At 41.6% G+C, this 15484-nt stretch overlaps 1 protein-coding gene across 2 annotated transcripts in view; it reads left to right on the forward strand.

Moving 5' to 3' along the window:
* Positions 1-15484, forward strand: part of GABA-B-R2 (gamma-aminobutyric acid type B receptor subunit 2) — a 228323-nt gene that overhangs the window by 206680 nt on the left and 6159 nt on the right. Inside the window, exons 5-18 of one of the 2 annotated variants that reach the window (XM_076369903.1) lie at positions 1207-1374; positions 1743-1918; positions 3002-3179; positions 3277-3510; positions 6270-6330; positions 6393-6627; positions 8105-8345; positions 9734-9883; positions 9950-10060; positions 11856-12080; positions 13202-13384; positions 13976-14069; positions 14477-14600; positions 14682-15157. In XM_076369903.1, the coding sequence (XP_076226018.1) occupies positions 1207-1374; positions 1743-1918; positions 3002-3179; positions 3277-3510; positions 6270-6330; positions 6393-6627; positions 8105-8345; positions 9734-9883; positions 9950-10060; positions 11856-12080; positions 13202-13384; positions 13976-14069; positions 14477-14600; positions 14682-15157 (2656 nt within the window). The remainder of the gene's footprint in view (positions 1-1206; positions 1375-1742; positions 1919-3001; positions 3180-3276; positions 3511-6269; positions 6331-6392; positions 6628-8104; positions 8346-9733; positions 9884-9949; positions 10061-11855; positions 12081-13201; positions 13385-13975; positions 14070-14476; positions 14601-14681; positions 15158-15484) is intronic. The other variant, XM_076369904.1, reaches the window with a different exon arrangement.

Raw genomic sequence — 15484 nt, forward strand, 5'->3', positions numbered from 1 at the left:
CTTCGAGAAATAATTTCAACGATGAAACTGTCGTGCCATTAAGAAGCGTCTCTGCGGAGTAAGCAGTGAAAAAAGTAGAGACGACTGTGGTCTTAAGATTAGAACGGTCAAAGAACGAGAAGTAGAAACAGTGAGTCATGGTCAGACCATCCTTATTCAGTAGCATGCTCGTCTAACAAGTTTTCATTCGGTAGAAGTCTAAAAACTATGGGGCAATTTCGGTCTTAAGATTAGAACGTTTAAGGAGCGAGAAGTAGAAACAGTGAGTCATGGTCAGACCATCCTTATTCAGTAGCATGCTCGTCTAACAAGTTTTCATTCGGCAGAAGTCTAAAAACCAGAGACAATTTTGCTCTTAAAATTAGCATGGTTAAGGAACGAGAAGTAGAAACAGTTAGTCATAGTCAGACGATCTATATTCAGTAATACGCTCACCTAACCAGTTTTCATTCGGTGGAAGTCTGAAAACTATGGGGCAATTTCGATCTTAAGATTAAAACGGTTAAGGAACGAGAAGTGGAAACAGTTAGTCATAGTCAGACGATCCATATTCAGTAATACACTCACCTAACCAGTTTTCATTCGGTGGAAGTCTAAAAACTATGGGGCAATTTCGCTCTTAAGATTAAAACGGTTAAGGAACGAGAAGTAGAAACAGTGAGTCAAATCCAGACGATCCATATTCAGTAACACGGTTACCTAACAGGATTTCATTCGGTAGAAGTCTAAAAACTACGGTGCAATTTTGGTCTTAAGATCAAGGAACGAGAAGTAGAAACAGTGAGTCATGGTCGGACGATCCTTATTCAGTAGCATGCTCGTCTAACAAGTTTTCATTCGGCAGAAGTCTAAAAACGAGAGACAATTTCGGTCCTAAGATCAGAACGCTTAAGGAACAAGAAGTAGAAACAGTGAGTCATAGTCAGACGATCCATATTCAGTAATACGCTAACGAGCTTTGATTCCGCAGAAGTCTGAACCAAGTACAGGATAAAACAGCGATTATCAGCCCCTTAATAATCCAATGATACGAGAAAGAAAACTTCAACTTATAAACGAGCAACTTTAAAAGGTCTCAAGGAAGTTCCTTAATATTCCAATTACGGCTTCCCCGTACAAACTACTGCCGTTTCGATTCTTAGTTCCCGAAACGAATGGCAAAACGAATCGAGCCCAGCCACAACCCCTCCTCGCGCTCTGTTCCAGCTCAGCTACGCGGACACGCATCCGATGTTCACCAGCAACAGCTTCCCGAACTTCTTCAGGGTGGTGCCATCGGAGAACGCGTTCAACGCTCCCCGCGTGGCCCTCTTGGTTCACTTTAATTGGACGAGGGTCGGAACTATTTACCAAAACGAGCCGAGATACGCCCTAGTAAGTATCCCGAAATACCGTTGGCCCGCGTCGCGGCGGGCGCGCCTGAAAACACTCGATCGACGAGCACCCGCAAAAGTTTTCGCGTTACCGTTTCCGTCGTGGTCGCGTAGCTCCGCTACGTTAATCTCGTACAACTTCTGCCGTTAATCGGAGCTGGGAGCGTCGAATCGATATAATAAACATATCGCATTACGAGCTGTTCGATCCGCGAAAGAAACAGAATTTCGTGAAATTATTCAACGCGAGAAACATTGAATTATTCGGAAGATGGAGGTGACTATGATTTATGATCGTTTTCGTTGCGACTCGTTAATTCTTGGTACGATCGGGTTTAGGGTATGCTCAGTTTGTCGACTTTCTTCCAGGCGCACAATCGATTGGTCGCCGATCTGGACGACAGTAAAATGGAAGTCGTCGAGACGCAAAGCTTCGCGACAGAAGTAAGCTCCGCGCTGGAGAAGCTCAAGGAGAAAGACGTTAGGATCATTTTAGGAAATTTTAATGAGGTCTGGGCCAGGCAGATATTCTGCGAGGCGTACAGGTGCGTGTCTCTTTGTTCCGCTCGGATGTTTAGAAGCTTTATCCAACGTCCTATCGTCTGAAACGTAGCGAGGAGCAAATATCGTCTATGGAATTACGAAAAACATCCTCGTTGCTAAGGTTAAATCGGGAATTCCCTCTGAACTCTATCCTCTATTATTCACTGGTGTCTAAATTTCGCAAGAATCTTGGTCGTACAATTAAAACAATTAAACAGTAACAGAGACAATAAATTACATTCAAACGAACCTTATCCAACAGAAAAAATTCACAACAGTCAGAAAACGAAGGAAACAAAGGAGCTATTAAAGCTGTAGGCCCACGCACAACATTCACTTCGCACATTTTTCCTTCAAACCAGTAGAAACCGGAAAGAACCTTGATCTTACAATTAAAACAGTTAAACAACAAGCAGAGACAATAAGTTACATTCAAACGATCCTTACCCACTCGCAAAGATTCACAACAGTCAGAAAACGAAGGAAACAAAGGAGCTATTAAAGCTGTAGGCCCACACGCAACGTTCGCTTCGCACATTGTTCCTTCAAATCAGTAGAAAACTGAAAGAACCCTGTTCTTACAGTTAAAACAATTAAACAACAATAAGCAGAGACAATAAGTTACATTCAAACGATCCTTATCAACTCGCAAAGATTCACTACAGTCAAAGAAACGAACGAAACGAAGGAGCTATTAAATCTGTATTCACTTCGCACATTATTCCTCCAAATCAGTAGAAAACGGAAACAATCTTGCTGTTACAGTTAAAACAATTAAACAACAACAAGCAGAGACAATAAGTTACATTCAAACGATCCTTATCCAATCGCAAAGATTCCCAACGGTGAAAGAGACGAAGGAGCTGTTCAAGCTGTAGGCCCACACGCAACGTTCGCTTCGCACATTGTTCCCTCAAATCAATAGAAAGCAGAAAGATTCTTGATCTTACAATTCAAACAATTGAACAACAAGCAGAGACAATAAGTTACATTCGAACGATCCTTACCCCATCGCAAAGATTCACAGCTCTCAAAGGAACGAAGCTATTAAAGCTGTAGGTCCAAACGCAACGTTTGCTTCGCAGATTCGGGATGTTCGGTAGAAAGTATCAATGGGTGATAATGGGTACTTACGCGGAAGAATGGTGGCTTCGTCCCGGTGGCGGTTGCGACCCGGCCGAGCTCTCGGAGGCGTTGCACGGCGCCATTTTGACGGACCTGCTGCCGTTGACCACGGAGGAGCGGTACACGGTGTCCGGCATCGTAAGCTGCGCTCTCATTGTAGCCCCCCGAAACGGAAGTTCCGTCCGGAAGGTTATCCATAGCATCGAATGACGGTTCTATTTCGAATGTTTTGCAGACGCCGGATCAATATCGGGTCGAGTACGACTCGAGACGGGGCACGGAGTACTCGAGGTTCCACGGATACACGTACGACGGTATATGGGCCGTCGCTCTGGCTATACAGCACGTGGCGCGCAGGATAAGACACTATCGTCGCAATCAGACCATATCGGATTTCAAATACAGGGACGCGCTCTGGGAGAAGCTGTTCCTCGAGGCCCTGAAGAACACCAGCTTCGAGGGAGTCACGGTGAGACAACGGTTCAACCCTTTGTACTGCGCTCAGCCTTTTTGACGCTGAGTTTAACACGCTCGCTACCGGCATATTTGCGACGATCGATGTCTCATATTCTGTACAAAGAGTATATTACGCATGTTTTCGTTTAATATCGTAATATGCTACAGCAGGAAGTCGCGGAGATTTCTCTTGTTGATTATTATTTGTGTTTCGTGGAGATAGCGCGCTTCATCTAACGCGTTGACGTAAATGCTGTTTATAGCAAGTATATTCTTAGTATTATGAGTATAATCATTTTATTCTGAAAAAACGAAATCGTGATCTCACTGAGAATCTATTGAAAATCAGCAACTGCAACTAATTTTTATAGTATTCCTAAAATTAGAAATGCTGTAACATTTCTTCGACCTTTTATTTTCCTTGTTGGTACAAAATTTGGATCTGTGAGAAATGGAATAATTTTAGGGTAATTTCTTTAAGATTCATTAAAATATTTAATATTATAACTGGTGCAACATTGGAGCCTACAGAGTTCAAAAGGTTAATAGAATATTACCGCGGAGACTTGTTTAAAGAAATCCTGGTAGCGGATGGACCATTTGAGGATTTTATAGTGTCAGTGGACTTTCCATAGGAACTGATTCACACAGCAACTCTTAAATAGGAAAAGAGAATGATACAGATGATTGATCGTTTGTTATCAGAACAATTGAACGATTCGCTGGCTCTCAGAAGCGTTCAGAAGCGAAATGTTTACTCAGAGGCGAAAGATCGCGAGTGCTTGTTCATCGGTTTACGTTTTTAAATATGCTTCGTTCGAATATAAATGGAATTGAGAATTCGCGTCGTATAATTCGAAGTTCTTTCGGGATTTTCCGTCCATTGTCTCGCGTGCAGCGAGTGACGAGTGTCTCCGCAGCGAAGCCAGCGGAGTGCAAAGGGTTAATTCCCCCGAACGGAAGGGAGAGAGAGAGAGAGAGAGAGGAAAAGAGAGCAGCGTTTAGTTCCGCGAACAATCGGAATCCTTTCCCAAAATTCGTCCACCGCTGCATCGCGGGCGAACCGACGGGAAAACCGATCGATCCGACTTTCCGATCCGGGGGCATTAAAATAAATGGAAGTTTCCGCTCGGTCGACAGTTCGAGCGACGCGCTGTTGGGATATCGAGTATATTCGACTCGAAAACTTGATCGAAATTAATCTTGCTCTATTTTCGTTCTCGCCGGTGCCGCCCGCGGAATCATTAAATTCCAGCGATAAATCAGATTTCGCTCGAAATCAAGCGATATTCGATTCTATTGCGCATTACCCGGCTGTTCAAACAACCTCGCTCTTACCGGGATAACATTCGACGTTCTACTTACATTCGAATAACATTCGATCAATCTGCCTTAGCCAGGAAAATGAATTCCCTTGAACAAATACAAAAGGTTATTTGCGGAGCAAACATCCCGCTGTATTTCGAAACTGTTGCTGCCTCCGCGGAACCAAGGGAAACCATATACGTATGCATCCACCGTAATGCTAAGATCGTTCTCAATTCGCCTCGAAAACATCGGTTTGCGACAGTAATTGAATATTTAACGCGTTGAATGCCGTGCGGGTCACCGGTGACCAACCGAATCGAATTGCTATAGTTCACTTAACTAGTTGAGTGTGGAGTTTAGTTTGAAAAATGTCTCATTCTGCGCAATAAAATCAAATAATGAAGCGTATACTCGTCAAATGCAGGCCGAATGCAATTAAAATATAACCCAACGAAAAACTGAAGCGAAACGAAGAAGAATTACATGTTTGTCTCAAAAAATAAATAATTCACCGTTGAAAAGTCAGCACCGTTAAGAGTTTTAAGATGACGCGTATACTCGTCAAACACAGTTAACTGGTTAATTGAACGACGATCATTTGGAAATATCTGTATAATACAGCGACATTCGGCTAGACGAACGTGGAATGGTAATACAATTCAATCGAATGATTTAATATTATACTTTTTCCATTCTGTGTATTTTCTCTGTGAATCAATTTCCCTCTGATCTCTTGCTAGTAATTCAATCATGAATTGTTCAAACGAACATTTCATCTCGAAATGTCGACATTCACTCTCGCGAAGTTTATTCGCAAAATTATCAGACTATCTGTCGTCAGTGATTTCATTCGCGTCTGCACGTTAATATCTGTGACACTTAAACAAAAACTATTAAAACGAAAGAAAAGTGTTAAAGACTCGAAAGTGCTAATTATTATTATATTATTATTATTATTATTATTGCTTTTAGTGTTATATTGATTCTTCAATACTTGCGCGATTTAATATTCTATTTTCTCCGCTTTGTCTAGTTTGCTCCATGAAATGCGCGGCATTCAACGTGTTAACCTTTGAACTCTGCGCTCCAATATCGCACATGATATTAAATATTTTAATGAACCTTAAAGAAACTACCCTAAAACTCTTCGATTTTCCATCCAAATTTTGTACTAAGGAAAATAAAAGATCGAAGAAATGTTATATTTCTAATTTTCGCTAGGAATACTATAAAAATCAGTTGCAGTTGTTAATTACAACGCAACCTGGAGTGCTAAGGGTTAAATATACAAACACACAAATATACAAATATACAAATACCCAAATTTCTAATACAAAATAGTACCAATATCGCGGAACCGTGTCCAATTTACGGAAGCGTTTGCTCGAGTGGTTCGAGTACAAGGTACACTTCACCCTTCGATTGATTCGCTGCTGGAAAGTTCGGTCCCTTTGTTTGTTCCAGGGGCCAGTGCGCTTCTACGATAACGAGAGGAAAGCGTACATTCTGTTAAAACAATTCCAAAGTGAGTATAAGGCGGCTTGTCCCCCGGGTTGCCGCGTATCTGTACGCGCGGCGTTGTTGCAGGCGGGAACGAGGTGAAAGTCGGCGAGTTCGACGGCGTGACCGGCGTCTTGGACCTGACCAGGGGTCAACCTTTGGTCTGGCGAGGCAGGTCGCCGCCGAAAGATCGGACGCTCCATATCATCGAGCATTCGACGGTGAACATAACGATTTACGCGGTCCTAGCCTCGGCTGCTAGCGTCGGCATCGTCATGGCGGCCATTTTCCTCGCCATCAATATCAGATACAGGAACCAAAGGTGATTAGGCTGAAACGATGCAGTCTCGCTTTCGACCTCATTGCGAACGAGTTACTGAATTCTCATCTGAATCCAATTGTAAGCCTGATAAGGAGAGCTTGATCGGGGACTCGCGAAGCTTCTCGCGGAGACGTTCGATCGGGCAAGATTGCGAGCTCCAGTGAAAGCGGAGAACGCGTTACTTATTGTTTTGGCTAACGTTGAGCGACCTTTGTCTTGCTGGGAACGAAATGTTCACGCGTTTAACACGTTAAGCGCCATGTCAGTCACTGGTGGCTGACGCTTCTGAATGACTAAAAAACAATCGTAACATACAAGACAACCGATGTGAAATAAAAATGTTTAATAAGGCAACTAAGTTGATAGTAGTGTAACGCAAACGTTGCAACGCCGAACAATTCATGATCATTCCTACTTTTCTTTGCTACGAAAGACAAACTCTATGGGAAAACGCTTAAGATTTTCGTGGCGCTTCACGTGTTAACACTAGGTTTACGGTACGCGTCAATCTGACGCAGATTGAATTTTATAAACATTATTTGGTAAATGTTTCAATCGGTTTTCGTTGATCCAATTACGAATATGAATCCTGATTGTCTATTTCTACGTCTACAATTTCCAAAATCTAAATGAACGAATATCAACTTCCCCAGGAACAATAGAATAAACTGTACAATAAATGCCCGTAGACCTAGTGTTAACACGTTCATTGTAATTTACGCTGTTTCCCGCTGAACTCTCGAAATTGGAAATATTGAAGTAAATGAATTTTCAACTATGTTTCCTAATTACCAAACCATTTGACGAACGTATTCGACGATACAGGACATCCGATGTGACATGAAAATGTGAGCCATCAATGGTATACGTCGTCTATTGTGATATTTTACCGTGAACCGGTGGTACGGCGTGAACGTGTTAACCCTTTGCACTCGGAAGTTTGTCACTAGAAATATTTTAACATTTTCTAATGAGATAACGATATTTTGTGAAACTCGCAGAGAAATAACGTACATTGGAGAACAAAGCTATTTTATTTCAATATTTCTCAAATTGACGCGTTGTATAAGGTATAATATTAAATATCAAATTTCATAGTCTTACAGTGTGAAATCAGGTGATGAGTCACCTCTCGAGTGCAAAGGGTTAAATTGGAAATTGAATGTTTCGTAGGCTAGTGTCAAGAGATTAGTATTCTTCGCACGCAACGATGAATCTAATATTTCTAACACTTTCAAAAACACCTAGTGTTCTATAAAGAAATCCATGGAGAACGATAAAATAAGAAACAAGAGAATGCAGGATCATTTTTAGACGTCAGTTGGCAAGCCGCAGGTTACTCACCGTTGGCCCAAATACACGATTCCTTCGCTCCCGCTCCCTTTCCCCGTGTTTTAGCTCGTGTAATCATTTCCGTCTCTCCCCTGTCTCTCTGCGTCTGTTTTCTTCTGACGACCGACCATCTTCAACGTTTCAGATACATAAAAATGTCATCGCCGCATTTAAACAACCTCATTATCGTCGGATGCATGCTGACCTACAGCAGTGTAATTTTCCTTGGGTTAGATTCGCAGCTGTCCAGCGTAACGGCATTTCCGTATATTTGCACCGCGAGAGCGTGGCTGCTCATGGCTGGTTTCTCGTTGGCCTTCGGCTCCATGTTCTCGAAAACATGGCGGGTACACTCGATCTTCACCGACGTCAAGCTCAACAAGAAGGTGAGCTCACGCGACTGCTGGTCCCGCTCGCGTGTGCCAGGGTCGCCTTATCCGTTGCGCGCTTCGGAAGCCCAGAGAATTCGCAAAAGATGAACATGAGAATGTTGAAAACATTGAAAACGTTGACATTTTGAAGATGTTTATCTTTTATTCTTATCTACACGAATCTTAACTCTTTGCGGTCCGAAGTGCACTTGGTTTCTTAGTTCGAGGTTCACGTCGACGTTAGTTCATTCGATTACAGCTTAACCCCTTAACGCACAGTTTTCTTGAAAAAAACCGGCCAAAGAAAATCAATTTTGGTATACTGCGCTTTTGTTCCATAAGGCTATATTTTATTCTTGAATAAATAAGTGTTACAGCTTACAATCCCGTGTAAATGATAAATATCAATAAAACGATTTTTTTCTTTCTTTTCACATTGTTATTTTCACAATTTGGCCTGTTTAGCGCGCTCGAATTACCTCGAGCGTACAAGTTAAGTGCTTGATATGACGATCTACTTATTTATTCAAGAACATTTGGGAGTCGAAATGTTACCTTTAAATGGTACAATTGTGATATTATAAATAAATATAGAAAAAATTGCTAAAACGGGTAGAGGTTGCAATAAAATAGAATGTCGAGTCTGACCACATAGGACTGCTAAGGGTTAAGCAGAGATTCGATTCCGTTCGAAGACTCGTATCCAACTTTCGGAAACGAAAACGATTTCTTTTGTAAACTATATTTGACACTAAAACTACCGTTGATTGCCGCACGATTTTACTCAGAAAAATATAAGAAATGAAAATCATGTAACTGTATTAGGTGGTATTACTTATAATATAGGAAAGTTCTCAAATAATCATCGTTTAATCGAATGAATTATAATGAATCGATTCTGTTATCACCGATGATCTCCATGGTATTCAACGTGTTAATATACAGATTAAAATACAACTCAATTAATATCTTAATCAACGAATTTCGACGGTTCCTATACAAAAATGTTTAGAAATCAATTCAAGTGCTCGATAGTTCTACTGTTAACCTCTTCAGGAATTCTTTTTTAGAACAAACACAGCTGACTCCAGTGTTCATTTGGTTATATTCTGTTAAAACTAAATTGAACAATACAAAAATATATTTCATTCATGTCATTCATGTTAAATTAAAATCTTATATACATATATGCCAGTATCCTTAAAGTTAATTCTCAATTTTCCTCCGCGTAGATCGCGAATATTTTGAAATATTCAAATTAATGTTAAATAGAGGAACGAAGGTTGGATACGAGAGTCTATAGCATCATAGTTTCTATGGGAACCATAACGCGGCCCTGTCGCGCACGTGAAAGCCGCCCCCGGAATCGTTCTGTCTCAACGTGCACCATTTTGATCGTTCAGGTCATAAAGGATTACCAGTTATTTATGGTCGTCGGTGTATTGTTGGTTATTGATTTGGGGATTATGACGACGTGGCAGGTCGCGGATCCATTTTACAGGGAGACCAAGCAAATGGAGCCCTATGTACGTAACAACGATCCCGATCGAACGGTAAATCAACGAAACGATCCGTACGGATAAGCGGCATTAACGTGTCCGTGGCTTCTTTCGTTCCAGCCTCATCCATCCAGCGAGGACATCATCATTATACCGGAGAACGAGTACTGCCAGAGCAATCGGATGACCGTTTACCTGGGCTGCATATACGCATACAAAGGTCTCCTAATGGTGCGTAATCCTTCGTCACCCTGTATACAACATTTTTTAAGGTGTCGGGAAAAATTCGGCAAACTTAGGCCAGCATTCAAACGAGTCTTAATATTTCAGTTAGCTTTATTGAATAGAAAAATAGTCGGCTCACGACTGCACGAAAAATGAATACATAAAAAACGCAATAAAACGAAAATACGCTCTCCGTCGACGCGACTGATTCCGACGGCTCGACGAGAAGTGCCATAACGTCTCAGGCATTTGTTTTTCCTCCCCCAAAATTACCGGTGCGCATTTCGGCGCAATTCAAACGGGCGTCGGCACCTCTTACAATTTCAACCTAGATAATTAACCTCTCAAAAGTCTCCTAATGGTACGTAATCATTCGTCACTGTACACAATATCTCAACCTAGATAATTAACCTATTAAAAGTTGGTCAAAGATTCTTTTTAACCAGTTAACACGTTGAATGCCATGGGAGTCACCGGTGACCCCCAGCCAAATCGAATTACTATAGTTCACTCAGTGAGATGGTAATTATTTGAAAACATTTTTGTATTACAAACAATACTACCTAAGACGTGGACATTCGGCTAGATCGCCATGTAATAATATAAACAATACAATTCAATCAAATGATTTAATATTATTTTGTGTCTTTTACTGTATGAAATCGTGCGGCATTCAACGTGTTAACTGTGTTTGACGAGTATACACGTCGTAAAGCTTGACACGATGCTAATTCTTTCAGCGATGAATTCTTTATTTTTTCACGTAAACATGTAACTCTTCATTGTTTCGCTTTGATCTTTCATTAAAATATACTCTACGTGCATTCGTCCTGCGTTCGACGAGTACTCGCTCCATTCTTTTATTTTATTGCGCGTGGAACGAGAGGTTTTTCCAACTAAATTCCACAGTTAACTGGTTAACCAGTTAACTGTTTGCGCTCGGAAGTATTTCGCTAAATATGTTTAACATTTTCTAATTAGACAGAGACGATGTTTTTTTAAATGAACTCAAAAGTAAAGCTTGACACGATACTAATTCTTTCAACGATGAATTTATTTTCTCACATAAACATGTGATTCTTTGTTTCGCTTTGATCTCTCATTAAAATATACTCTACGTGCATTCGTTCGACGAGTAAACATTCCATTTTTTTATTTCATTGCGCGCAGAACGAGAGGTTCTCCAACTAAATTCCACAGTTAACTGGTTCATGGAACTACCGAACATTCCAACCGATTTTTCGAAATTTCTCTGTAAACTCCGTCTATGGACTTCGATCGGTTTACAATTCAGTTTGCATACCAATTAATATCTTTAATATTTCTCAGAGAAACATCCGTTATCTTAATAATTACGACATCAGGTTTCGATCTATCTGGCATTAATTTTTCAAAAAATCAGTTTCAAGCTCGATTCTAGTGCGAAAGTAGATGAATCGAAAAATTGCATACTGCTACAATGAATATCTTTAATATTTCTAAGAGAAACATCCGTTATCTTAACAATTACAAAGACATCAGGTTTCAATCTATCTTATTAATTTTCCAAAAAATCAATTCAAGCTCGATTCTAGTGTGAAAGTAGATGAACTGAAAAGTTGCGTGAGAAACTCGATGATATCAATCGAGAAACTAGTGCCTACGAGCGGTAAGTGAAATCGATATCGAACCCTTAACTCAATACAGAGGAGCGTTCACCGCGAACTAAAGTAAATCACTAAGTCTAGTTAGTACTCGGGGTGTCCTTTATCGAAGGCGCGCCGCACCGTCGCGTAATCGTTTCAAGCGGCGCGGTTTCCAGATGTTCGGCGCCTTCCTCGCTTGGGAGACCCGGCACGTGAGCATCCCCGCGTTGAACGACAGCAAATACGTCGGCATGAGCGTCTACAACGTGGTGATCATGTGCGTAACCGGCGCGGCGATCAGTTTCGTGCTCGCCGACAAACAGGACGCGATGTTCATCATGCTCGCGGTCTTCATAATATTCTGCAGCACGGCCACCCTCTGCCTGGTCTTCGTGCCAAAGGTGCGACGATTCGTATTAACATGAACATTCGCCCCGCGACACTGTCGACCTTTAACCCTTTGCACTTCAAGAGTTTTCTGTCAAAAATACCCAACGCTCTCCGATGGAAGACGTTTGGTGTACACTATCGGTGTCTTTTCGGTCGCCCCATAATTCCGTTTATTTTTCATATAAATAATAATAATACATATAAAGTAATACATATAAAATCCTTCTAACTTCACGACCTGTCGGTCTCGAGTACTTTCTACTGACTAAACTGAAGCATAAAGGTTATTTATAATATATTCTATATCTTTCCAAGTAATCTTTTCAAACAATATAATATATTCAATATCTTCTCAAATGATATAATATAATCTATATCTGCCCAAATAATATAATATATTCTATACCATTTCAAATAATATAATATATTCAATATCTTCTCAAATGATATAATATAATTTATATCTTTTCAAATGATATACTATAATCTATATCTTTTCAAATAATATAATATATTCTATATCTTTTCAAATAATATATTACATTTTACATCTTTTCAAATAATACAATATATTCTATATCTTTTCAAACGATATAATATAATCTATATCTTTCCAAATAATCTTTTCAAATAATATAATATATTCCATATCTTTTCAAATGATATAATATAACCTATATCTTTCCAAATAATCTTTTCAAATAATATAATATATTCTATATCTTCTCAAATAATATATTACATTCTACATCTTTTCAAATAATATAACATATTCCATATCTTCTCAAATAATATAATATAATCTACATCTTTCCAAATAATCTTTCCAAATAATACAATACATTCCACATCTTCTCAAACGATATAACATAATCTATATCTTCCCAAATAATCTCTTCGAATAATCACAGTTTAACAGAGTAAACGATAGTAATCCGACTCGGTCGGTCGGTTTCACCGGCGACCCCCGCGGCATTCAACGCGTTAACCAAAGAATATTTCATCGAGCCGAAAACGGATAGAGACTAGACCGATAGCGTGCACCAGGCTTCGGGCAGTGTAACGGAGAATCGCGATCGCGCCGCTCGACGTTCGAACGGTTAACATCTGTCCGGCCTGTTTCCGATGGCAGCTGATCGAACTGCGAAGGAACCCGCAGGGAGCCATAGACAGACGAATGAGGCCGACGCTTCGGCCGCCGTCGAAGACGCGGCGGGACTCCAGCATGAGCGAGCTGGAGGAACGATTGAAGGAGGCGACGCTGGCCAATCAGAAATTTCGTAAGCAACTTATGGAAAAAGACTCTCAGCTTCAGGTAAGCGGATCCTCCCGTGCTTGGCAGGATTGAGGATCAAAGATTATTCGACGCGTGACGGAGGATCAGTAGATTGCGGATTTTTCTGTGTTTATGGGGAATCTGGCGGTGCTACATTGTTCTACGGAAGATTTTTCAAGGAAAACTGTGCCCCACGGTTGCTCTATTTCTTGAACCCCTTGTCTTATGATTTATTTCGTAACTATGATCGATTCATCGTTATTTATTAGGAAAATGTACGACTACGTCTACTCCAAAGGTTAATAAAACGCTAAAACCTTGACAATCTATTTAACTCCTTAACTTATATATCGTGTCAGACTCGTGAAAATCTTAAACTGAATTTGAGAGATCTAAGTGTTATTTATTTTTGAATATAAATTAAATATTACTTTTCTATCAAATTTGTATTAAAAAATAAATAACACTTAGATCTCTCAAATTCAGTTTAAGATTTTCACGAGTCTGACACGATATATAAGTTAAAGGGTTAAATAGATTGTCAAGGATGTAGCGTGAAAATCCGCAGTCTAATGAGCAACGCTAGAGAATCTTCCATAAGCTACGATTCCAGTTGTCTCCTTGTTGCAGATGTTTCAAAGAAGGCTCGAGGACGTGTCGAACACGCAGGAGGCGATGGATAGACTGACGGTTCCCAGGCAAGAGGGCACGCTGAAGAAAGAGGGTAGCTTATCTTTTCACACTTGAAAAATACGACCTCCATTCATCTGTTCCGTCGACCACCTCAACCTCTTAGCTATAGCCATTACACAGGCTCCCTCGTATGCCATTATTCTGTACGCCTTTCTTCAATTCCTTTACACTCGGAACTGCAAACTCCGCCGAGCTTCGAATATTAGCTAACAATACATTCATCACCGAGACGTTGAAACTTACGATGTGTCGCTATAAATTACAAGAAAAATCAAAAAGTCTCAAGCCGATCGTAACAATCGCATGTTTCAACGTGTGCGGCTTTTACAATCTGCGGTGAACTCGGCCGCACAGGGATACTCCGCGGTCGGTCAGAAGGTTAAATCAGATGATCAAAGTTCCGCTGTACCGAACTACACCACAAGACTGTTGTCGCAGGTATGTCCGTCAACACGGAGACCACGGACATCTCGATGTCGATGTGCAGCCTGAACTCGACCACGATCTCGCAGCCGGAGCCAGACTACGCGAACACGAACGGCGTGGAGCAACAGGCCCCGAAGTGCGTGCCGATCCCCTCTGAAAATCGGTCCTCCCGAGAGACAGGAGAATAATCTGTTAACTTCTGAAAAATCCTCCGCAGGAAGAAGACGTCCTTCTCGAAGCTGCCGGCGATCGCCATTGACGCGGAGCGCGTCCCGCTCGTCCCGCAGTCGGAGATCGTCAAGCAGGTCGCCGAAGGCGTGCTCTCGGCCGTGCCGTCGGCGCTGAAGCACACGACGGAGGAGTCGGACACGACGCGCAGGAGGAGCAGACCTTCCGGAACAGGAAAGGAAAGCGAACCTCTGATCGAGAGGAGTCCGGAGCCGCGTCCCGATGGCAAGACCAACGTGGAGTTCGTGCCGGAGATCGTCGAGGAAGGCGACGCGGTGATCCTCGAGGAGACGGAGATCCCCAGACACGGCAAACCGATCAGATACAGGGACGATCGCAGGTCTAGGCTGCCTACACCACCGCCAACGAAGAACGTCTCCTTCGGCGAGCTGCACGAGCAGGACTACCTCGAGCAGGCCATTCTGCCGCCGCCTATGCAGTTCGTGCCGAAGCATCGGCATTCCGGTAGGTCTAACGAGGAGAGGACTAACGAATCTGCTTTCGAATGAAATATGCATGGAGTATGTATCTAGATAGGAGAAAGCTTTGTGAGTTTTTCGATGAACCTCAGTTTTTTCGGTAGCTTTGATGCTTTCACCCGGAGTGTTACGTTCATTTTTGGCTTCCGGGAGTGTCCACTAGGAATTTCTTCCCAACGTTTCGCCAGCATTGCGAACACGGCTCTCTTCCGAAAGCCAAAAATGAATCTTTTTCTCGAGAACGGAGGACCGTTATCGAAAAGCAACTTAAACCTCACTTTTCTCGAATAGTAGTTTCGATGCTTTCACGGCC

Source organism: Nomia melanderi, chromosome 1 (genome assembly GCF_051020985.1).
Source record: "Nomia melanderi isolate GNS246 chromosome 1, iyNomMela1, whole genome shotgun sequence".
Lineage (NCBI taxonomy): Eukaryota > Metazoa > Arthropoda > Insecta > Hymenoptera > Halictidae > Nomia > Nomia melanderi.